The 25,360-nt window shown below is 41.9% G+C and overlaps 2 protein-coding genes across 6 annotated transcripts in view; both read right to left on the bottom strand.

Annotated features, from left to right (window-relative positions):
• PON3 (paraoxonase 3) overlaps nucleotides 1-8,068 on the bottom strand; it is a 30,292-nt gene extending 22,224 nt beyond the window's left edge. For both annotated transcript variants that reach the window (XM_077765375.1, XM_077765374.1), the window contains exons 1-2: nucleotides 7,952-8,068; nucleotides 6,376-6,446 (exon numbers count right to left, since the gene is read on the bottom strand). In XM_077765375.1, the coding sequence (XP_077621501.1) occupies nucleotides 6,376-6,446; nucleotides 7,952-8,025 (145 nt within the window). In that variant the 5' untranslated portion in view covers nucleotides 8,026-8,068. The remainder of the gene's footprint in view (nucleotides 1-6,375; nucleotides 6,447-7,951) is intronic.
• An 8,426-nt stretch (nucleotides 8,069-16,494) lies between these two features.
• The window catches only part of PON2 (paraoxonase 2), a 26,872-nt gene continuing 18,006 nt past the window's right edge, over nucleotides 16,495-25,360 (bottom strand). For all 4 annotated transcript variants that reach the window (XM_077765370.1, XM_077765371.1, XM_077765369.1 and 1 more), the window contains exons 4-9: nucleotides 23,852-24,017; nucleotides 23,187-23,313; nucleotides 21,500-21,700; nucleotides 18,625-18,706; nucleotides 17,752-17,880; nucleotides 16,495-17,131 (exon numbers count right to left, since the gene is read on the bottom strand). In XM_077765370.1, the coding sequence (XP_077621496.1) occupies nucleotides 16,973-17,131; nucleotides 17,752-17,880; nucleotides 18,625-18,706; nucleotides 21,500-21,700; nucleotides 23,187-23,313; nucleotides 23,852-24,017 (864 nt within the window). In that variant the 3' untranslated portion in view covers nucleotides 16,495-16,972. The remainder of the gene's footprint in view (nucleotides 17,132-17,751; nucleotides 17,881-18,624; nucleotides 18,707-21,499; nucleotides 21,701-23,186; nucleotides 23,314-23,851; nucleotides 24,018-25,360) is intronic.

Raw genomic sequence — 25,360 nt, 5'->3', positions numbered from 1 at the left:
ATTTGAAAAAAACTGTAGTCAGCTCTCTTTCTCATTGAGAGCTGGTCCTGAGCATTTTTCTATGGAAAGAGACATATAATAAGTGACTTATGACCATAAACAGAATAAAAAAGGGGCTCACATGGCTCCTAATAGAGAGATAGACCCACATAGGAGGTAGCCCCAAGCAGGTAGGACTGAGTGTAAAGGCAACGGTTATCTATTGTGGCAAACAGTATTTTACAAGTACAGTGGAAGTAGTATGCATCATAGCCGCATGCCCTTCTTAAAATGGGATGTTCATATTCTTCCATCAGGAGGTAAGGTCTGTATTCTCTCCCCTTGACAAATAAAATGAGGGGGAAATTATGCCACATGACATACAAGGTAAAGTCATAACCATAGCTGTTGCTGGTTTTCTTTCAATCTCTCTCTCTTTCTCTTTCTCCTCTCTTCTCTCTTCCCTTCCCATCTTAACCTTTCCCTTCCCTCCTTTCCCTGTCTCTGTCTCTGTCTCTGTGAGCATGCACCTTGGGGACCTTGAACTTAAAGGCAGGGAGTTTGGGTACTTTGAAGCTACAGAGGAGAGACTATACAGAGACTACACAAAGTAGAGAAGATACTAGAGGAGTGTCAGATAACTTCACTTCCCAGCCTTTGAGTCACTGTAGCTGACGCAAGTAGAACAGTAAAGAGCTGTGTCCACTGAGCCCTGTTAAAACTGCAAAGTCATGAGCAAAATAATTGTCATTTGAGTCAGTCACTCAGTTTTAAGGTGGTTTGTTACACAGCTATAGTAATTGGAACATGTGGAGAAATGGTTACACGGGATAATGGGTTGCTAGTGTGTCAAAAGGCAATTGAGGGGAGAGGGAGAGAAAAGTGGGACAAAGCCAAGTAAAATGCATATTTGAATCAACAGAATAATGAGCAATGGGCACTGAAGATTAGAGAACGGAGGGAAATTTCATTATGTGTTCATTTACTGAAACTAATCCCCAACTAGTAACCTGAAAATTAAATTAATCAGAGCTTTCCATTTTCCAAACAGTCCAGTTAATCAGGATTTATGTATCTATGGTATCTTGATGGCCTGGAATATTTAGTGCTATTTCCACATGGAGTAATATAGACATTGGGAGAATCCGGCAAATTGAATAAAGCAATTGGAAAAATCACATTGCATACAGGTTGGTTAAATTTTGAACCAACCTTTTTTTTCTCCGAACACTCCTTTCTGGTTTCCTTTTGCCTTACTCTCCTTCTCAGCTCTGTTCTGAATGTGGGTATTCTCCAGGCTGTACCCGCCTTTGGCTGCTTCTCATGGTAGAGTGGCCCTTCTACCTGTGCAATCTACTCCAGTCCCGTGTCTTCAGCTTTCACCCAAGTGCCTTGACTCTCTAATCTTTAAATCAAGCCCAAACCTTTCTACCGATTTCTAGACTTCTACATTCACCTGTATATTGGCTATTCCTACCTGGCTTTTTCACTTCTCATATTTAATGTGTCCCAAACTGATCTGGACATATCCCCTTTGAATCTGCTATGTTTTCTTTTTTTTTTTTTAATTTTTTTTATATTTTATTTATTTCTGAGAGAGAGTGTGTGAACAAGCAGGGGAGGGTCAGAGAGAGAGGGAGGCACAGAATCTGAAACAGGCTCCAGGCTCTGAGCTGTCAGCACAGAGCCCAGCGTGGGGCTCAAACCCACGAACTGTGAGATCATGACCTGAGCCAAAGTCAGATGCTTATCCTACTGAGCCATCCAGGCGCCCCTGCTACATTTTCTATATTTTGACTTCAGGGGATGGCATTCCATCCCCGAAGTACCCAAATCAGAGAACTTGGAGTTGCCTCTGATGCTTTTGTTTCCTTACTCCCCAAATCTAACTGGTCATCATCATTTGAGCTCTAGCAATCACCTCTGAATTTCCACAATAGCTTTCTAATAGGTCAGCTTTGCTTCCCTACTACCATTCTCTGCACTGCTGACAGTCATCATCTTAAATTGCAAAGTTGATCTTGTCACTCTCCTGCTAAAAACCCTTCAGAGGTCCCCTATGGTTGGCAACACGAATCTTAAGCCTCTTGGCCTGGATTCCAAATCCTCCACATGCTGGCTCCAGTCCCAGTTGTTATGGGCCCCACTCTGCACTCTCTATACCAGCTGTGCTGCGGTTCTTCTGTTAGGAGTTCCTGAAACGTGTCACACTCATTCACCTGCATGCCTGAGCACGTACCGCTGCCCCTGCTTGGCAACCCACATCTTTTTCACACCACCTTCACTTCCCTCTGGCTGAGTATCACGGGCTCCAGAGAAGAGCATGGGGACCACCTCTTCAGCGTTTCCAATCTCTCTCGGTTCCAGTGCCCATTTTATGTGCTAATACGGTCACCTGTGACTACCTACACCATGATATCTTCTTCACGCCTAGGCTGTAACCTTCTACTGACTTGTTGATTTCTTACTAGACAGTAAACTTCCTGGGAATAAGGACCAGTTTTCATTGCTACTCTAGCTTTGCACCCAAGATAATACCTGCAGTTTCACTATAAAACCTCTCAATAAAAGCTGGCTGACTGACAAAATAAGATAAATCATGCTAGTTTCTTGAACTCTGTCTTGTCTTTGGGTTAAACTATTGACAGGTGAGTGTTAATCTCTAAGTACAAGACATCCTCAACTGTGTGTTCTTTGGTTTGGTCCGTTTATCTTCCAAATGCCATTTCACATATCTCCCATGGCAGCACTAATCTACCTCAATAATTTCAGCTACACTAGGAGTGAGTGTCTTCTGGAAGTGTTGTATTTGTCTTTACTTACCTACTTAATCTGGAGCACAGGGATGCTGGTGCTTTCCACTCAGATGTGAAGAAGAATACTGACTGCACAGTATTCCTACCCCTCCTGTCCACTTCCCCCACCTACACTCCACCTGCATGACACCATAGTGTATCTCAGCAACAGTGACACCTCGGGGAGTCAGAGGCCCCAGGGGACCCTCTCCCGAGTCTTCCCTACATACTCACTAGCCTGTGCACAGCTATCATTAAAACCCCACTGAGAAGTCTAAAATCAGTCTTATGAATAGGTGTCTACTGCTTTTTAACCTGTCCGTCCTCTATTTGGCATAACTTTGTCTCTTTGGCCTTTGTTCATATTCTACAGGTGCCCTGAGAAAGTGTCACACACAAACATTATGATCAACTAATATTATCACCATTTCGCCTCTTGGAAAGAAGATTCTGACAGGCAACAATCAAAACATAAGGAACCTACCATGGAGTAGAAACAGATGCTGGAGATATGGGAAGCTGCTGGAGAGGAAAAGGGATAGAGAGAAAGATAGAAAGACACCAAATTCAATGACTGTCTACTTGATAATCCTGCCGAAGGTGGAACCCCAGTAAGCTATCCGAATTTCACGTGCAGCTTTGATTAGATGCCAAAGACAGCCAAATCACTTCCTGGCTAAAACAATCCTTGACCTTCAAAGCCTTGGAAAAAACATAAACTTAATACAAAAGGAGTTATGAGGTATGGCTTCTAGAAGTTAGAAATACTTCTCTTTTCAACTTTTCTTCGTAGAAAGAATACTGGGAAGGGGGAGAAAATAGAAAGTTTCTTCCATCAATAAAATTAACCACAAAAGCCTAGATCTTGAAGAAAATCTAAGTCAGAATTCTCCTCCAGCTCTGTTACTGCGTACCAAGCCCTGCCTAAAATCCTTTAGTGGTTTTTCCATTGCTTCATAAAGCTTTTCACTCATCACATGGTTGGGTCTTGTGAAGGTGGTCTCACTAACGATTTTTTATTTAAATATCCAGCCTGCCTTGTTTTGGTCAGCTCTATTTATTAATATTCCACCTTTTTGCATCTCAGATTTTGTTTTCTGCTGCCATCCTAGTCTCTGACACTTCCATAACCAAAGGTGTTGTCAGTAGATAAGAGAGGCCGTGTCACACAACAGACTACAAGGCATAGAAGAAAGCCACACTGGCTCATAATCTAGGCCCGTCACTTGCTCGTTCCAGACCACTGGGCAAGTAACTTCATGCTTCTGTGTGTCAGTTTCCTAATCTGCAAGGACAGAAGGAGCACCCACCTTACAGGTCGGTTGTGAGGATGAAGTAAATGTTTGTAAAGGACTCGGCAGAATGTTTGTAGACACTAGGCCTTTTAAAAAGCAGTGGTATTATTTTTTGATATATATCAATACTGTCCTATTGACAAATTTATTTAGTTCTCCAAATACAAAATGGAAAAATGCCAATAGACATTAGAAGTCCCTTTTTTTTTTTCTTCTGCTCCCAGCCAGTTTCCAACCATTTAAGCCATTCTTTTCAAAATATTTGGATCATCAGAACATTGATCTATGTCTTACAATATTAGTCCTGGTTTTAGCTTCTGAAATCTATTTGCATTATATCTCTGAGAGTCAGACTAGACTTCAGAAATCATTTAGTTTAATTATCCCTCTACATTATTTGGCAGGCTCATATCTTTTGAGAGATAGATGTGTAATAAATATGAATGTTACTCCACAAAACAGTAAACAAATGAGTGAATGTTACATATCCTTTTTTTTTTTTTTAAATCAAATTAAATCTGATCCTGAACCCACATTCCACTAAACTGAAGGGAAATTCAATCTCAGTCATTACTGAGTCTTCTGCCGGGGTTTTGCAAATGTTGTAAGTGGCCAGTTTTTAAAAAGTAGAATGTTTGGGAAAGTCCATCTGGCCTTTATTGTATACTGGTCACCAGCGAATTACTCACTGCCAAGCCCAGGCTTTCCCTGCCATTTACACAGTTCTGCCACTGCCAAGTCCTAGATGGGCACCCGATCTTTGCTCAGGCTGGGAAACACAGTGCAAAGAATCCAGCCTCCCTTAAGAACACCTTGTCACCATTTCTTTTGGCTTCCTGCACCACTCCCAGAATGCCCTCAGGCAGTGGGGAAAGGATCCCTGTTATTTAAAAAAATCCACACATTCGTATCCTTTGTCCCTCAGAGGCTTGTGAAGGAACTCCAGTTTTTGAGAACAGAAGTCAGGAAAGAATTTGTCTTCAGTTCCTTCTGTTTTCTAGCTGGCAGCACAAACCTCTTCCTCTCCACCCCTCCCCTCCCTCTCATATATAGATATAGATATAGATATAGATGATATAGATATAGACATAGATAGTCAAAATATATCATATATAAAGAAATACATGTATCAAGAAAAATAAAATACAGACTCATATCAAAATAAAGTATACTGTCATCCTGCCACATACTGATAAATAAGTCAGAGTCCTTGACCCTAGGGAGCTTACAGCCTGCTAGTGAGAGAAAGAGAGAACACCGCTAGCCATAAAACAAAGCACGTGGTAGATGTCACAAGTGAATGAGGGTTTCAGAGCACCGGGGAGAATGTCACAAGTGAATGAGGGTTTCAGAGCACCGGGGAGTTCAGGGGTGGGACAGAAATTTGCAGCCGGTCTCAGCAAGCAAACATGAAGAAATCAGTGGAGAGGATTTCATGAGCAACCATGAGAAAGTGAAAAGGCGTATTCTCTGGACAGTGAACAGAATCTACGTGGAACTGTATTTCTAGTAGCAGCGTCAGGGAGAATGGGAAGCTTGGAGCCCAAATCAGCAGACAAGCACTAAGGAGCAGAAAGTAGTAACCCGCAGTAATGAGTAGTAACCAGCAGGAATCAATAGGTAAGATGCTTTCCGAATGGGGCCACAGAGGAGGTGGAGCCCAAGGAGTCTCACATGGGACAATGAGCGACAAGGAGAAAACAAATGTCTCCCCTGGGGATGGGGTTACCGAACACAGGGGCAGTCTAAAGGGGAGCTAGCTGTGGCTGAGGGTATGAGGGAGGCAATGACAGAAATGGAAAGTAGTTTCAGGCTGGAAAAGGAGGCCTGCCGTTTCAGAGGTCAGGGAGCCACCTATGAGGTTTTCATTAAGTTTTCTGAAGACGCCTGAGTAGGCGGTGAGGTTCAGGAGGGTGAGGGCTCGGTCGTATTTCTCTTGGTGCAGATAAATTTTGAAGCCAGATATATCACCGAGGAGACAGAAGAAGAGAGAAAAGAAGTAAGGTAGGCACCGGGAAAAGAGAGAGGGGAGTGAAATGGCCCAGAAGGGATGAGGGGAACCTTTAGTAAGGGGCAGGACAGCCTTGAAATGGGGGAGATGTGTCAGGAAGAAAAACAGGACTGGGAAAAAGCCACAGATTTTGACATTTAGGGGGACCCTTGGACACCTGGGATGAAGTGGCTCAGGTAAAGTGCATGGGGCTAAGGCCGCGGGAGGGAGATCTAAGGAGTGACAGGGAATTCAATTCGTTGGCAGCCTCAGTCACGTGGCTAATGACCAAGAACTTGTGCTGTCACATACATACCAAGACCCTCAATAAGGTGGCAGTTTGGGAGCTCTACTGGTTCCACTTCTCGAGATGCATTCGTTCTTTGTCTATAGAAGATAAAAACACTAGAGGTCAATGTGCAACATCCAAAGTCAATGTTGAAACATGGCCTTCGATCCCCTTCTTGCTCATTAACTTCGCTTCTCATCATTTATGGGTGATGTAACAAGTAAGTAGGCACCTCCTTTTATTTACATTTATTTACATAACCTGGACATTATGCAAGCAATGTGCAAACATCAGCTAATCTCACCGAGTTATTGTTCAAAGACTAAAATGCCATTAACAAGGACAACACTGCGCTGCCCAGTAAATGATACTATATGAGGAACTGAGCAGTATTATTACTTTAAATGTACAGAATAGTACATTTAAATTTAATTTGCTAAAGCATTGTCTATTATAAATCTGCACTTTGGCTCCCCTTAATTACCTATAGTCTTGTCTTTTGAACCCCCCACCAAAATGCTTTCCCAAAACTCAAGCATCTCCTAATTGCTAAACCCTGTGGCTTTTGTTTTAACTTCATTATTTAAAAAAAAAAATTATGCTGACTTATTTTGCAAGTATATGAAACCATCAAACTGACCACAACTTAAACAACTGGCCCAATTGTTTTTCACTATAGTATTCCTGTTTTCACAGTGAACCATTCTTCTGAATACCAGAGATAATCTGAATTTTTTACTGAATGTATCCAAGAAGATTCTACACTTATCTTACTGTCACTTTTTTAAATATGTACCTTAGATCTACCTTATAATTATTTTTTTCTATGAGTCTCTCACTCGGGTGCACTGGGAACAAACGTAACAACAAACACTCTCAAGCTGAAGTAGAAAAGTATTAACAAAAGGAATCAGGCTTCTCAACAGATTCTATCATGAACCTCTGAGATCAGCTTACACTTGAAGAAATAAAAACAACCCCAAGACAAGTGAAGGCAAGCAGAGGCATAAGACGCACTCAGAATTGCATATCATACCTAATATTTCTTTCTAGCCCAGTATATTGACTTTTCTTGAGATATTTCCGGCCATCACTACTAGATCTTCCAATTCAAAAGGTCCTAATTCCTGCAAAATGCCAGTTACCACCTGCCGGTTTCAGCTCATTTCCCTGCTGTCTGGCTAGTTTTTAATCTAGGATGAGTTCTGTATCCAGGTACTCATCAATGTTTAGCTGGCCTTGGGCAGTGTCCGCCTGGGCCATAAACATCCAGCTGGTAGCCTGGTCCCCTCCAGGTCCAGCACTTCCAACTGAGTTTGTTTTTCTCAGGAGCAGAATGCTGAGGGCAACCAGGAAAAGGAGGTGGGGCTGGGGGCCATGACTTTCAGAACATAAATGGGGGGGTAATTCTGTTCTGCCATTTTAGGAAAGCCAAACAGCTCACTCTCCACATCAGGGCTTCTCAAGGGATAGTTTGCTGGGTGGGCCTGAGGAGTGAAGTTCCAAACACGTCCATTCTTACTTGCTAGCAAGGCGGCAGGGGACAGCCCTTGAAACTTGGAGAAACAGACCCAAGGATACCCCCACCAAGATGCCTACTCACCTAAACGCCACTAATCTCTCCCCGATTAGGGCTAGGAGGGCCCCAAGCAAGGTCAGCACCACCAGCTTCCCCATGGTCACCGGGACCCGGTGGCGACAAGCGGGCGCAGTGTACTCCCTTGGGGCTGGGCCGGCGAGCTCCATGCTCCGCCCCCCGAGTGGTGCCCGCCCCCCTCTCCCCGGTCCTTCGGGTCAGGTGCGCTACCTGCGCGCTGTGGCCCAGGTCCAAGTCCGGGTCTCTCAGCCCCGCCCCGGCCCGCCGCCGTGGCTTCAAGGTCATCTCCGAGGGCCAGGTCCAAGCAGATTTTACTCGCGGGGATTCCCTCTTGTCTTCAAGGCTCCACGTGCAGGAGGAAGTCGGGGGCGCAGCTTCGGCAAGAGTCAACTCTTCCTTGGGACGATAGAGGGAGCTTGCTGCTAAAAGCAGCGGAATTCTACCCCAGCAACTCGAATGGACTGAAGGGGCAGGGGAAGTCAGGGAACTGAGTTCAGAGCCGAAACTTGGCGTTTCTGGGAGTCAAGACCGAAGATGAGACGGAGAATTGATCCCGAGACACTGGACAGAGCGATTCCTCGAAGACATCGAAGCGATGAGCTTTAACTCACCCTTCTCCAAGGTTTGGGGCACCGGGCCTTATTTCCTGGCCTTTATGCCCTGTCCCAGAATGCTGAATATGGTGGGTGCGCAGTTCCATTTGTTGACTGGGTGGATTTGTGACTGTCTGTATCCCCATCATCGATGGGATAAAGAACATCAGGACAAGTGAAGGACAAGAAAGAAATCGGAAACAAGAAGATGAGCAAAGTGGAGGGAAGGGAATAGTTTCTTTGGAAAGTTAGCCTTTCAAAGGACTCCTTGATTCTTCTTTCTTCTGGGTCTTGAGTTCCTGCCAGGCGAAGAATGACTTTTTCCCTCTCATAATGAAGATTAGGTCGGAGAGAGATTAGGAGCTGGCTGGAGCTGGGGAAGACTTTAGGAGTTAGGACAGAGCAAAATAGCATCTTCGAGCATAATGTTTTTATTTACCAAGAGAAAGAAATAATGGCTCTATTGAGTTCAACTAAGTAAATACTGTTTAGAGAACAATATTTACCAGACCTGGAGATGTGAAGAAAAGTTGGTCCCTGACTTATGGGACATGTGATTACAATATGAATACATGATTATGGAATGAATAACAATGCTACCAGTTATGCCACACTTCCTATGTGCCTTGCGTTGCATTTTGTGTTTTACCTTTTAATTCTCTGGACAACCTCTGAGGCTGTTAACAACCCGGTTTCTTAGGTGAGAAAACTGGCACAGAATCGCTGTGTAACTTGCCTTATGTCACACAGCTGGTGAAGGGCAGTCAGGCAGTTGGCTCCAGACCTGTCTCCATCACCATGCTGTTCTTCAAGGCTGTGGAAGAAGAGCTGTACTGAAGGAGTACTGTAACATCTAGAGTTGTATTAATAAGATATGTATTTTTAAGATGATTAGTTTTAAGATCCCAAGCCAAGGAAGAATTTAATGGTGTTTTCATAAGGATTTAGGAGGAGAGAGAGGAAGAAAAGAATGAGCCCCAAGCTGAGGGGTGACAGGTGTGACACAGGCATGCATGCAGGGCTTGGGGCTCAAGCTGCCAGGGTTTGGATCCATGATTGCATAAGGTGCCCAACTAACTTTTTTAATCAGCAGATTCCTCTTCTGTAAAAGAATATCTCCCCCCTAGATGGCTTAAAGTCAAATGTCTTGATGAGTGCAAAGTGCTCAACCCCACACTCGGTGCATTGTAAGAAGTCAATGCACACTAACCATCAGTTAAGTCCGAACCTCCACCTGAGAGTATAGGCTCGTTGTGGGGTAGACCCCCAACCCCTTGATCACTGGGTCTTCCAGTGCCAGCCACAGAATGGTGTACTTAATAGATACGCTAGTAAACTGATTAGAGGGATGGGTACAAGATGTGGACTTGACAGAAGGAAAAATTGGGAACATAAAAAGAAATAGAGTAGATGATGAAGTGGTAATAATTGTCCTATGTGCTAAGCATATTTGCATGCTTTATCACATGACTTCTTATCCTCACTTTACAGATAAGGAAAGTGATACGTAAAGAGGTTGAGTTAATAACTTGCTTAGGTAACATAACTAAGAAGATCCCATTTGGGCTCAGGTCCAGTGACTCTAGAGTACATGTTCCTTGTCACTGTGCTTGATGTCTCCCAGCGTAGCATGAAGGCAGCGAGAAGGAAGGAGGCATATTCTTGAGCAATTTATTGAAAGTCCTGTGTCATATATAATTTGGTTTCAAATTCTTCACTTTAGGCAGAGGTAGGGGTGTGTAGCTGTCTTAGTCCATTTGGGCTGCTATAACAAGAGAAGCATGAGCAAAATGTCTATAAACCGCTGGCCTTTATTTCATATAGTTCTGGAGGCTTGGAAGTCCAAGATCAAGGCGCAGGCAAATTCACTGTCAGGTGAGAGCCCACTTCGCAGACTGTGGTCATTTTGCTGTGTCCTAAAATGGTGGAGTGGGAAAGGGAGCTCTGTGGGACCTCTTTTATAAGGGCACTAGTCCCATTCATGAAGGCTGCACCCTCATAGCCTACTCACCTCCCAAGGTCCCCACTTCCTAATACTATATCCTTGGTGGTTAGGATTTCAACTTTGGAAGTTTGGGGAGACACAAATGTTAAGACCACAGCACTAACTCTAGAACACTATTGTGTGCCCTATTGACAAGGAAGATTCTGCTTTTTTTTTTTTTTAATTTTTTTTTTTTTAATGTTTTATTTATTTCTAGGAGAGAGAGACAGCGTGAGCAGGGGAGGCTCAGAGAGAGAGGGAGTCACAGACTGAAACAGGCTCCAGGCTCTGAGCTGGCAGTCAGCACAGAGCCCGACGCGGGGCTCGAACCCACGGACCGCGAGATCATGACCTAAGCGAAAGTCGGACGCTTAACCGACTAAGCCACCCAGGCGCCCCAGGAAGATTCTGCTTTTTGATCTGAGGTGAGTTGAACCCTCCTTTTGAAACTTTGTCTCAGACTAAACCTTTTGTCACGTGCTTGTTGAAATACAGAAGACAGAGCTGGATCTTCACCGAGTTTATAGAATAACAGATGATAGGACAGTTTTCATGCCTCTTTAGTAGTAGACATTTGTGTGTGACAGATTTGGGTTCGAGCCTTGAGTTTACTGGACTGTACTACGTGACAGTGGATGAGATGGACTATGTGACCAGGAGAAGTACGAGTTAAGTCAGGCAAAAGAAGGGGTGGCGAGGCTCCTAGATAGAGGACATGGTATTTGCAAAATACTGGGCAATTAGAACCAGAATGAGGTAAGTCCAGTCAGGATGGAGCAGTGGTTCTCAAAGTGATAAGAATTACCTAGAGGGCTTGTGAAAACACAGATTGCTAAGCTCCAGCCCCAGATTTGTTAGATTTTGGGTAGGAGAATTTGTATTTCTAACATGTTTGCATATAATGTTGATGCTACCGGTCTGGGGACCACACTTTGAGGACCATTGGGCTGGAGCATAAGGGACTATGAGAAAGATGGTAAGAATTGAATCCAGCGAGGTTGGCAAGGCCTAGTAGGCCAAGTTAGGAAACTCAAATTATATCCTAGAGGGTAGTGGGAAACACTGGAGTGACATGACTCAGTAGATGTTTTAGAAACATCAATCTGCAATAAGAATGGATTAAGGAGGGGTAAGGAGCTTGCCCCTCTTGGCAGCAGGCAGAGCAGCTGGTGGCCTTGGAGAAGTAATGGGAGAAGCAGTGAGGATGAATTAGTTCCCAATGTCCTTAGATCTGTATGGATTTGAGAAATATTTGGGAAGGGGGTGGGGGGCTGATAGTATTGTCAACTGATTGGATGTGGGCAGAAGGATGGTGAGGGACATGGACGGAATAAGAAAGTGCCTAGGCGTGGAGAATTCCAGTGGCGGGGGTTATCCATTTTGGATACAGGGCCCAAAGTGCAGGAGCAATATCAACAGAAAAACATGGAGTCCATTGAAAGCTATGATTTCCATTATGATTTTATAGGAAAGATCTTTTTAGTGTTCTTCAAAGTAGAGCAAAGAAAGTCATGATTATTGTGATCACCGCCTGCAGGTTCTGGATTGCCCAATGTATTGTTTGTTTTTGTTAAAATACATTTGTTTATTATTACAGTAGCTTTTTCTGAAGAAAAAAATTTGAGTCATGTCTCCCCCAATTTAGTATCACAAGTGGAGGGACAAGGGGGTTCTGGAGTTTGAGAAATCGTGTACTGCTTTCTGCTCTAAGGAGAAGCATCAGTTTCTTGTGCTTCCAAACCCTATCAAGAATTGCATAACTGATGAGTTAAGTTACAGTTATGAACTGGAAAAAGAATTCCATCCTTTATACATGAAGGACCCCTAGGACTTGATTAAAAAAAAGAAATCAACGTCCTAAAAGAAAAAAAAACAAGAAAGTTCACAGAAAAATTCAAATCTGTTTAAATATCTGAAAGCGAGCTTAAACTCACTTGTTACAACAGAATGAAAACTGAAACAGACTGGGTTATCATATTTGCAAACCTCTGAAGGTTTGACAGCAAAACCTGTTGGTGATGCTTTGGGGCAAATTCTTATACATTGCAAAATGTTATAATTCTTATAGTGAGTTAGGAATATCTGTCAAACACTCCAATGAAATTACACTTTGACCCAGGTTTTACTCCTTTTGATTCACTTTCAGGAATTTACTCCATAGATATATCTGCACATGTACAAAATAAGGTATTCACACGATTGCTTTTTGCAGCGCTGTTTGTACTAGCAAGTAATTGGACTAGTTAAATAAACAGGGGCATATGGGGCAGCTATAAAAAAGAATTCGCAAAGTTCTCTTTGTAATGATATGAAAACATGTCCAAAAATTATCCTTCGGTAAGGGGAATATGCAGACCCCAGGGTAGTCAGCTACCTTCTGTGAAGTAAAGGGGGAAAATAAGAATATATATATTTGTATCAGCTTGTATGTCTATATTGGAAAGAGGGGCATCAGGCTGGTTCAGTCGGTGGAGCGTGCAACTCTCGACCTCATGGTTGTGAGTTCGAGCCCCACGGATGGATGTAAACATCACTTAAAAATAAACTCTTTTTTTAAAAATCGGAAAGATATACATGAGAAACTAACAGATTGGTTCCTGTAAATGAGGCAGATGGGACAAGAAGAGACTTCTCAATGTGTCCCTTTTTATATCAGCTTGATCTTTGACACGTAAGAAGAAATGTCTAGAGCACAAATGACCCACATTTCAGATGAGATTCATGAACAAACAAGAGGTGGAGGTGATGCTGCTCCTACCGCTTCCCATGTCAATGTGAACATTTGTTCAAAGAATTATGGACCACATGATACGGTCACTGCTGTGCTGGGACACTAGAGGTACCCGTGTCCACTGAATTTAACTTGTGCTCTGGAATGCTGTGTGAAGGGGGCTGTGGGAGCTTGGAGGCAAGGAAGGAACATTCCGCACATTGCAGTATCTGGTGAGCACTTACAACTACTTATTTGGCACTGAAGACGTATTGTGGGCAAGATACCCTTGCCTTCAAGGAGCTTACATTCAGGGTTGGTCGGGGGGAGATATATTTTTAGGAGGGAAGAAGGGAAGGAGGATAGAAAAGAAGGAGAGAAGGGAGGGAAGGGGGAGGGAAAAAAGGCAAAGTAAATCAATTGGTTCATATCATTTTTATGAAGTGGTCGGCCACGTGTGGCCATAAGGGAAGACAGAGAAACATTTTTTTGTATTTATAGGTCCTAGAGACAGGAGGTAGGGGACACCATGCCATTCAATGTATTAAAATGCTTCATTGAGTGAACCGAAAGTTATTCTGTTTGCAATTATAAAAATTAGATTAGCTTTTTCCTCCTCTTCTCTGCCTTCTGCTTTATGCAATAAAAATCCTCAAAACCAGGAGCAGAAAACTAAGAGACCTGTTGGGGTTCTCTCAACCCTCCTTCCACACTCAGAAATCCTTCAGGGAAGGGGACCCCGGGTGGCTCTGTCCCTTAAGCGTTCCCCTTTGGTTCTGGTCATGATCTCACAGTCGGCGAGGTGGAGCCCCAAGTCAGGGTCTGTGCTCACAGCTCAGAGCCTGGAGCCTGCTTCAGATTTTGTGTCTCCCCCTCTCTCCGTCCCTCTCTCGTTCTCATTCTGTCTGTCTCTCTCAAAAATAAAAAAAAAACATTAAGAAAAAAGAAATAAATCCATCTGTGGAAAAGTTGAGTGAGGAATAAAAATTATGAGTAGTTAAAGAGAGGAGGGAGTGCATAGTTTGGTGGTAAGTGCTGTTTAATTTTTTATTGCTTTGCCGGATAGACATTCCCCAGCCTAGTTAAGTTGTGAATGCGGGATGAGATTCAAACTGAGCAAATCAAAGTTTAAAAAAAAAGATTAGCCTCAGAGGAGTTATCATAATTCATCCATATATACAATGAGAAAAAAAAAATACTGTATCACAGCTTATATTTAATTTCCCTTGTTCATCTATTAGGGGTTCATGTTCACGTTTAGCTGGTGTAAAGGAGCTGAGGTTTTGTGAAAAAACGAAATGATACTTATTGTCACTGCACAGGATGTCAGATTAAAAAGAATGAAAACACTCACACCCCTATGGGACCTGGATCCACCTAGTGGTGACATATCCTAATTGCAGTTTCAGTCCTTTTGAATGACAGCTTCTTAATAACCCAATATATGAGTACAGTAAGATTACCATATATAAATGCAGCCTTTGTGATTAGATAAAACAAAATCCCTGGCCCACACAGACCAAAATCGGAGTTTATTTTAAAAATTCTCTTTGTATTTCTAAAATAAATAATATATGAGCTTGTTCAGTTATATTTACTTTTGTCCAAATAAGATTTCTAACAAATACAACAGAAAACAAGTTTATTTTATGCCTACTGTATTCGACTATTCATGAATGTAGATTTTCAGATAGTCACTGTTATCATCTAAAACATATGCTTCTTGGTTTTGGATCTCTAGTGAATAATATTTCAACTTGCTTCATTCATATGTTCATTTATGTTTTTTCTTATGGATAATGAAAACAACCATTATTTTAGCATGAAATAGTTCCGATATACACAAGAGACTAAGATGTAAGTAAAAACACGGGTGAAGTAGACAGAGGCCAAGGTTAAGAATAGTTCTGCAGTTTACATTTAGAAGTCATTAAGGGGCACCTGGGTGGCTCAGTCGGTTAAACATCTGACTCTTGATCTCGGCTCAGGTCTTGATCTCACAGTTTGTGAGTTCAAGCCTCTCCTCGGGCTCTGCACTCATGGCGCAGAGTCTCTCCTCTCTGCCCCTGTCCGGCGTTGGCTTGCTTTCTCGAGTGCTCTCTCTGAAAATAAATAAACTTGAAAAAAATAAGTCATTAAAAGATTCATCAAAAAGCAGAACTCAACCTTGTATCTAAAAAACAAAACAAAACAGAACAAAACAGAAGTGGGGTACCTGAGTGGCTCAGTCAGTTAAGCGTCCGACTTCTGCTCAGGTCATGATCTTGCGGTTCGTGGGCTCAAGCCCCACGTCAGGCTCTTTGCTGACAGCAGGGGGTCTGGAGCCTGCTTCCAATTCTGTGTTTCCCTCTCTCTCTGCCCCTCCCCTGCTCACACTCTGTCTCTCAAAAATGAATAAATGTTTAAAAACAATTTTTTTTAATTAAAAAACCCAGAAGAAACTATACAATAGGCAACAGAGTAGATAAGGAGATTCCCCATTAGTTCCCTGGCAGTAGCTTCCTGTAGTGGGTAACAGTACAGCCTGTGGCGAGAGAAATAGATGGGGAGTCACCCCTCACTAGGAGATGAGCTTGAACGTCTGTGAAATGTTAATAGTGATGTAATATCAATACCTACTCCCTCAGGACTGTAATTAGGATTCAGTGAGATCATGAATGTACCATTTTTGGTGCATTATCTGGCAAATTTAAGTAACTGGCAAAGATTTTGATGATAATGATGCTGATAATGGAAAACAAGTATGAGAAAGAAAGTGCCTTGGGAAGTTACCGTGGATAGAAACACATGCAAGTCTCTCTCCAGGGCTTAAGATGATTTTAACAGGACGTTCAATGAGTGGAAAGAACTTTCCTCTGCGAGGCAGACACCCTTGGCCCCGTCTCTAGCATTGCCAGGATTGACCATGTGGCCCTGGACAGCTGACTTCATCTCTCCCAGTGAAGATCACAGTGGTGTTCAAATAGGGAGGTGCCATGACCTATGAGCACCAACCTTTTATCTCGTCTTTGTAGGCAGATGTGCCCCCATTCAGGAAGAGAGCTGATGGAACGCTCCATACTCACTGAGAATTCCAGCTGCAATATTTAGTTAATTCTTTGTTCCGTTTTGTTCAGAGAAAGAGCTCATTTACATTCAGCTTTCAATGGAAGAAATTAACATTGCCATGCCTGCCGATCCCAAGGAAACCCCACAAGGAAGGGGCCACTTTCCCATTCCCCTCCGGAGGCCATGCCTTGAGAAGCAAACAATGGGCAAAACGTGGATTTCAGTCAGCCTTTAATAGAACTCCAACTTGTTAACAGTAAACAAAGATGTAAGTAGAAAACATCCTAATGTTATCTCTCAGTAGTCCTGAACACTCACAGTGGTCACACTGTCGGAGCTGAGGTCATTCACATTTGAAGGAAATTCAGTCTACCCTGTTTCAGTGGAATGCAAGCTCTGGCAGTTGGGAGGCAGAGAGATGAGGCTTATTTTGTTCAGTGTATCCACTTGACTGGAAGCAGCTGTGTTCTCTCTCCTTTATTACTCGGCAGTTTTAAATACTGGCCCTCTTCCTGTTATATTAAAAGTGCTATCAGAACTGAAGGGGCCTTTCCTTGCTGAAATAAAATTGAAACGATTCGTGTCATACATTTCTGGGTCCATTTTTCATAGTTAAATCCCCACAGAATTAGCAATTCATAGAAAATCAATTGTTAAGAGAAGTTAGCACACTTGTATACCAAAAGTACAATCTAGAGTTCACAATAAAGGGCTCTGTGGTATAAAGTGCCTATGAGCAACTTCCTGTCATACACTGAGGCCACAGAACTTCCCTGGAGAACAGATCCGTTGTTGGCATAAACAGTAGTCACGGTAGGCTTCTCAGATAGAATATTCTGGATGCGGAGAACCTATTCAGGGGAAACAAAAGATTAATATAGAACCACCATACACCCATGTCACTCAATCACCAATAATCCCTGTCTCCCACAATGACACAATGATTAAGAGGACATGCTGTTGAAAACAGCAGTTACCAATCTTTTTAATGTTTAAATGAAAGTACTTTTTTTAAACCTTTAAAGAAAGTACTTTCTTAAACCATTTAGTTGTGCATGCCAACACAGGGTTTACCGTTATTATAGTAATTGAGCATTAATGGAAATACTTCCACACCACCGTGAGTACTTTCGCACTACTTTAGCGGGAACAGAAGTCATGTCATGGGGTGAGCTGACAATAAGCCAGGTATTTGAAACTGCCAGTATACCACACAAGGAGGGCACATGTCTTTATAGAAAACGCCTTTTGACGAGTTTCCACCATAATTTAACACATCAAAAGATTATCTTTCTAAAAGTATTTGAATAAGTGAAATTCTGCCAATTATTGGCTTAGAGCACTTACAAAATCACTGCATAAGTTTATTGAATTATTGGCTTAAAAGGACTACACAAACCATCCCTGCGACAGTTCAAAAGGACTTGAATAATTAAAGTTGAAAAATTAAAGTTTAAAAAATATGAAAAACCTCTGATGACGGAGGGTTGTTCGGGTCGTAAATGAAGAGCTTCTGGCCATTAGGATGACAGCCGACCAAGATGTCCCCCGAGGAAGGATCGATAGATAAATTATCCACTAGTGTATCCAACTTGAGTACCTTCCAAATGAAATAATGTCAATATCTAAATGACATGCGAAGCTTGATTAAATAATTTGGGGCTAACCTTTCTTGCCTCTTTACACGTGGGAAAGTTATACACTGCTCCCTGCTTCCACCCTTTTAGCACCAATATTGCTTAAAATAAATTTAATAAACTGGTTTAGAGCCACTTTTCATCTTCCCTGAAATTAAGAAAGTTAGGGCGATAATCAATCTCTCTAAAAAATGGACTCCTTTTCCCTTAAAAGATGCACAATGATCAGTTAGCTCAAGGAACTCATTCAAAGCAAAATAGGAAATTCTTAATCAATCTAAAATATGTGTTGTGCCAAGCAGGAAGAAAATAATAATGGTGTGGAACCCAATTTCTACCTTCATTTATTATTGAAAGAGCTGACAATGTGCATAAATCTTCATTGCGGAACCCATCTATTAGTCTTTTCAATTGTGAAAATTCTTATTGGAATTCATTGGGTACTATCACTACTTCATGCAATGGGCTTTAAATCTGATGCAAATATCACTCCCAACCCTCTGCTGAGTGTAATCACTCAGTCCTTGTGATTGCTGGGGACAGGAGACTTGGCCTGTTTCAGGGAGGAGATATTTAAAAACCCAGAATAGCAACACTGGCATCATATTCTGTTCTACGGGAAGTATTGTTGTAATACAGTATAACTATGTAATTACAAAGCGTAATAGATCAATGTCTACTTTATATGTGTAAATTAAGTATTTTACCTTCAACTGAGTTAAGTTCATATTAGGGTGTTTTTCCAAAACATGAATTTCATGAGCCAGTATATCAGCAACGTAGATGTACCTTCACAGAAAGGACACACTGGTTAGAGTTCTGGGCTGGTATGAAGCTTCATTAATACAGTATGGAAGAATAAGTCTTAATAACCTGCCAAGAAGTTCATCAATGATGGGCCCCCAAGGACCGCTTGATAAAGGTCAATTTTTATTTAAAAAGTAGGCTTTCAACGTCAATTCGTTGTTGCTACAAACAATCACGGAATTGCTTAAATTATTTTTCAAAAGGTTTGTGAGGGGAAAAATAATATAGGACATTATCTTGAATATAAAATCTGTGCTATTTGCCGCTGAAAGGACAACAAAACAAAATGTTTGACTTCCAGAAAAAAGCTTCTATATTCCACAATATAATTTGATACTTCTAGGTGTCATTTTCATGTAGAGATATATGGAAAAGAACACACTTTTTTATTAATAGTCATTCACATTCGATGAAATATTTATGAACATATTGAGAATTTTAGGAGCAGGAGATAAGTATCTATTCAGAGCAATCTGTCTACATCTAAGGACGGTGAATTAATGGACTCCTTGACGGTAATTTTACTCGTTGAATTGACTGTTCCATGGCAACTGTTCTATTGAGCAATTATCTTGTGTAAAGCCATGAACTCAGTATTGTGATAGACAGAAAGAAGAGGCAGCCTTTTCCCAAAAAGTTGATAGTGTTTTGGGATGATCAGACTGGTTTATACACATTAAACAAATAATATAGCATGACTGGTACCATGAAGAATCCTCGGGTCTAAAGATTGAAGAAATCTCTAACTCCTGAGAACACAGGCTTCACAAAGGAAACACATCTGCAGTGGATGTGGAAGGAGAGACTGGATTTGAGGAAATGAGGACAAAGCACCTTCTAGGCAGAAAACATGTGAGCAAAGGCACAGGGGCAAGAAGGAGAGGGGCGTATTTGCAAAATAATGAGTTCTTTGTCTAAAGCAGGGTAAGTATGAAAACGGTCGAAAAGGGAAGTTGAAGCTCCCCTATTAAAGAAAGTCTAACCCTTTTGCTTGCCTTGATTTGATAAGCAATTGGGTCCCACTGAATTTTTAGAATAACAAAGTGGCCTAGTAACAAATGGTCAGTTCCTTTCAACAAGGACTGCGCATTTGCTCTGCACCTGGCAGTGCTCAGCAGGAGAAGTCAAAGAGGGAGCGCACAGGGCTCGGCTCTTGGAGGGCCTCAAAGGCTAGCGGAACACAGAACAACACAACTGACAACAATGCCAAAAATGGAAGTGGCCTAAAAACAAGCTGGAAGAAAGTCTAATACGCTAGCCAGAGAGGCTGACACCCTAAACTAGGCAGGTGTCTGAGGGAAAGAAAAGGGGACTCAAATGAGGGCAGAAGCTCCGGTGGATAGGGAGGTGAAAGAGAATGAGTGAGAGCTGAATCCTCTTTCACTATTACTGTTTGTCGCCTGGGTGCTGGGAAGTTTGATCCCCTCATAATTGAAAGATGAGAGTTTGGGGAGAAGAACAGATTTGGCAGGAGAGTTACAGACCATTTAAATGATTCCACATTCATTTTCTGTTATCAACAAGAAAGTAGCAACTGTGTCATGAAAAACGACATTTAGCTGTCAAGGAATGCCAAATTTCTTTCCTGTTGTATTTGTAGTCATTAAACTGCTCAGTGTGCTCAAGCAGTAAAAGGGAAAGTTAATAAAACTTAATATCCATTCCGTATGCCATGGTTGGACATACAGAAATAGTGAGATAACTCGGGGGGGGGGCGGGGAGGGCGATTCTGCAACATCTATACAAGGGAACATTTAAAGGGATCACTCCTTGAGTAAGTGGTTCTATTCTGAGCAGTTTCTTCACCAAACACCTGTACAGACGTGCAAAGACGAAGGGTTCACAGCACTACATTTAGCCAGTGTCCAGCTGGCCTGGGAACCCACGTCTCTCCGCATCATCCCCAAACCTGAAGGTGGATTATGTTGTAATGCCCCCTTAGGGGACTGTTCCTTACAAATATCTGGAGGAATGCTGACAAAGTGGAGCTTTGGAATTCTCTCTCTCCCTCTCTTCTCTCTGCCCCTCTCCCACTCATGCTCGCTCGCTCTCAAAATAAATAAATAAACTATAAAAAATAGTTTAAAAAATATCTGGAGAAGCTTCAGTGGTAAATGAGAAATGCAAGTAGTTTTCATTAAAAAAGAAAACAACAGGGGCGCCTGGGTGGCTTAGTTGGTTAGGCGTCTGACTTTCGCTTAGGTCATGATCTCGCGGTTCATGGGTTCGAGCCCCGCATCGGGCTCTGTGCTGACTGCCAGCTCAGAGCCTGGAGCCTGTTTCAGAGTCTGTGACTCCTTCTCTCTCTCACCCTCCTCTGCTCATGCTGTCTCTCTCTCTCTCTCTCTCCTAGAAATAAAAAAAAAAAAAACAAAAAACAGAAAACCCCCCACCTACATACCCATTAACAGATAATTGGTTAAATTAGTTTAGGACCCTGCCTATAACGGAATAATATGCAGCCAATAAAACAAAGACATATTTATTTAAAGGAAACACCCAACTCATACTTTAATATGTATATGTAAATATGGTCCCACTTCATAAAAATTTACATTTATAAAATTAAATTCTACAATGATATATACCAAAATTTAGATATTGTATATAAACACATAATATATACTTATATATATAAACATATACATATATATACCATAGACCAAAATAAAATCAAGAAAGCTTTGGACACTAGAAAAAGAAAAACCAAAGTGAAGAATTTGGCCCAGCACCACAACTAAGGAGAAATGAAGATACTCTTACAAAGAAACATACTTTTTATCAGGTGAAATATTGATCCCATTTGCTGCATCAAACCCTTCTGCTACCACTTTAACTTCATTTGGACTGTAGTAAACAACATTTGCCCAGTGTAAGTTCAAGTATGTTTCCAAATACTTTAAGAAAGGATCAGAGAAATAGTGGTCATTGGTGGCATAGAAATGTGCCGGTCCAACAGCTATGATATCATTCACGCTGAAAGAGAAAAAATAACATGTGAGAGAAAATAAAAAGCCAGTTGGTCTCCATATTAAAGATTAAGTCTCTAAAAGGTGTACATAATACGTGCTTTAAATTTTTTGGTAAAAGTCCTTGCAGGAAAAGCTCAGCTAAAATTGCATGGCTGTAGTCACGTGCAATCTACCATAATATCAATTTTTCAGAGAACCGTTTTGTATGATAACAGGTAATTAGAAGACAGGTCATTTAGCAATCATGCCAGGACTATTATAAAAGAAAAGAGAACTTGGTGCCAAAAGGGTTTGTTTTTTTGACAGCAAAAATGTAGGGTTGAACAGCAATAAGAAAGGTTATGGCTGTCTAGAGTACAGAGCGGGGTAGAACCTCACTGGCTGGCGAGCCGCTTAGGCCGTCAATAACGTTTACCTCGCTTCCATTTACTCAGTTGCTGGATTTTCCTGAGTTCGTCTGCTTAGTGATTAGTCAGAGTAAAGGCCGACTGCTCAATTTCTACCTGACTCACAAAGCCGACCTGCCGAGACTGAGCGGGCACTCGATAAACACTTGCAGAGAGGTGGATGATGAAATTGCCATAGTACAATGTTTCAGGTGAGAGATTTATACACGAAAAACAATTACATTTTTAAAACCAGTTAGGCAAGGGCGTTATTAAATTTAAATTCCAATTACCCTATGCAAAAATTTCTGAAGGAGCTGCTTTCCTCTTTGTTAAGTGGAAAACGGAGCTACAGGGAAGGTGAGTCCCCTCTTTCGGAAAGAGCCCCGTGCTACAGAGCCTGCCTGGACAGTATTCATGCTCCTATTTATCCTGAGGTGCATCTTTGGAAGAATGATTGGAAGTTCCATGCCTAAGTCCCAGAGAGGGATGGAGAAATTAAAAATATTCATCAAGCTCAGATTTAAAAGAAGCAGTAGGCTAATGCAAGCTGTGCCGGGATGATACACATGATTCTCTTTTGGCCACATTATCAACCGGCTGTATCTCCGGGAAGCAGGAGTGATGCACTCCGAATCCCTCCAATTCTGTGCAGCCATTAGCCCACAGCTACCACTACCCCTGTGAAAGCACTTTGTATCGGTCCCATACAAAGCACACAGACTTCATTTAAAGTAGTAGGCCACTCCTCCTTGGCAGGACAAGTATTAGTATTTGGTTGATAAGTCATCTGAAATGGAAGGTGACAGCAGGAAAAACAGAGAGGTTCGCCTTCTACTCCCACGATGGCCCTGAAGAGCATCTCCTCTGTAACCCAGTGCTTCATCATTTCTCAAAGGGAGTCCTCACAAAACATTAATTACTATGAGTGCCAGTGATTTTCCCTGTTCTACAAGGAAGCTACACACACACACACACACACACACATTTCTGTATGTGTACATATACATGTATTTTACCTCTTCCCAAGGCTGAGAGGACCATCAAGGGGAATATACGGAAATGCCAGAGATAAATCAGAGCATGAACAAAAACACTGAGTACCTTGGAAGAAGTTCATGTTTGATTGTTTTTAGATGCAAAAGAGAATTTTCTTCTTCTTCAAATTTAAAAATTTCCACTGTATTCTTGAATTCTGGGTGGTTTACAACAAAGAGATAAACTGTGTCATCTAAAGAATTGAAAGAACAGAGTTAATTTACAAGACATAACGATAGGACCTCTGGGCAGACACTGACATTTAAATACCACAGGCGAAGAAAGGTTGAATGTATAAACTGTTAGGCGACCTAACAGATCATTCTTCTTCCCCTTCTTTCCCCATCACCGTCTGGCTGGTGTTATTTCTGATCGTTGGTCCCCTGACCTTTAAGAAAGAGTGTTTCCCACTCCATATACAGAATTCATGAATAATCTGTTTATAGTTTAATTCAAAAATATAGCTCTCTTTTAATGCAATAATCATAGGTCTGTGAAAAAGGTTATGAAATCTAAAAATTCTCTCAGGTGTTAACTGTTCGAAATTTCAAATGTAGCCTTAGTTGCCGCTAGCTGGAGAGTCAAATGATCAATTTATTTGTATGAAGAATACAGAAATAATTCATGAGTTAATTGTCCTTCTCTTACTATAGACATGATCCAAATTATTTTCCACGGTCATTTGCAAACCATGATAAGTTTCTTAATGTGGGTGGCTCATCGGCTCTTACCGCGGTCTATGAAAGTGCTGATACCATGTGGATTAAACGAAGCCAAGTTGAACCCACGGCTGATTCTTAATTCCAGCGCCCTCGGGTTTTCTTCTTTTAGATCCATCATTAGTATCCCTCCAGGCTTATCTGGAGAAAAGCTGTGGAGTCCTGGACATTTTAAACCCTTTCAAAACAGAGGAAAAAGTGAAATATAAAGGCTTAAGTGTGTTTATGGGCTACAATGGGCAGTATCAATAAAAGATAAATAGATCATTTGGTTAAAGGTGGTGGCACTAAAGCTACAAACAACAAGAAAGCAGACAGGAGACAACAGAAATAATAGGAATTGAGGGCTAGTGAGCTGTAAGGTGAACAAGAAAGGATTTTTCTGAGTTGAGGCACAAGATTCGGGGTGTAGTCTCTTATGAGAATGACCAGAAGGCTGGTGGCCTGGGAGATACCAGGCAGAGCTGAGGGTGGGGAGAAGAGAAAGTTTATACATGGGCTGAGGTCTTGGTGAATGGTTTCAGTCAAGACTCGCCTCCCTGTCTCACACCCCAGATCCGATCCGTCAGGAAATCCCATTGACTTTGCCTTGAAAATATATCCCCTCATAAGAATGTGAACATTCCTCCTGACCTTTTCCACGACCATCCTGGCCCAAACCACCACCGCAATCGTGGCAATAGCCTCACAGCTGCCCTTTCTGTTTTTTTCTGGATTTTCCCTCCGGAAGACTGGGCTCCCACCAGCATCCAAATTATGGCAGATGATGTCACGCCTCTGATCAAAACTCCGTCTCGCTCAGATTAAAAAGTGGAAGTTCTTATGACTTACTAAAGCCCCTATATGATCTGCACTGCTCACCCTCCGGCACCTTCCCTGACCCCAAACCCACTAGGTCTCTGCCCCCCTCTCCTATTGGCCACACTGGCTTCTCTGGTAGTTTTCAAACCAACCAGGCACATTCTCGCCTCAGGGCCATTATATATCCATTGATCCTTCTGCCTAGGAATGCTCCCCACCCCTACTGCCCACCAGATATCTAGGGCTCCTAGATTCTTTATCTCTGTGTCAAATGTCACTTATTGCCATTTGACATAGATTTTTACACATACCTAAATGGCAGCCTGACCACACCTTCAGCACGGCTATCCCTCTCCACTGCCCCACCTTCCTTTATTTCTTGTAAAAGTACTACCACCGTCTGACCCATATTCATTCTCTCCCCATCGGAACATAAACCAGGACTTTGCCTCTCTTGTTTGCTGCTAGATGCCAGGGCCCGGAGCAGTGCCTGGCATATAGTTTGTCCTTTTCCCACTGATCGCAACTATCACCTTTATCATGTACTGGATCCCTGTTTATATATTAATCTGTTTGGGGACTCATGCCTATTCCTGTACCAATATATCACTTTTTAACTCTATAGTTTGATTTATAAGATACATATATACATGACTATATATATATATATATATATATATATACACATACACACAGCCAATATTTTCATAGTGAATCCCG

The sequence above is a fragment of the Crocuta crocuta genome, unplaced genomic scaffold (genome assembly GCF_008692635.1).
Source record: "Crocuta crocuta isolate KB4526 unplaced genomic scaffold, BGI_CrCroc_1.0 scaffold14, whole genome shotgun sequence".
NCBI classification, from domain to species: domain Eukaryota; kingdom Metazoa; phylum Chordata; class Mammalia; order Carnivora; family Hyaenidae; genus Crocuta; species Crocuta crocuta.
The sequence above is the reverse complement of the archived record's forward strand: the minus strand, read 5'-3'. Positions and strand labels throughout refer to the sequence as shown.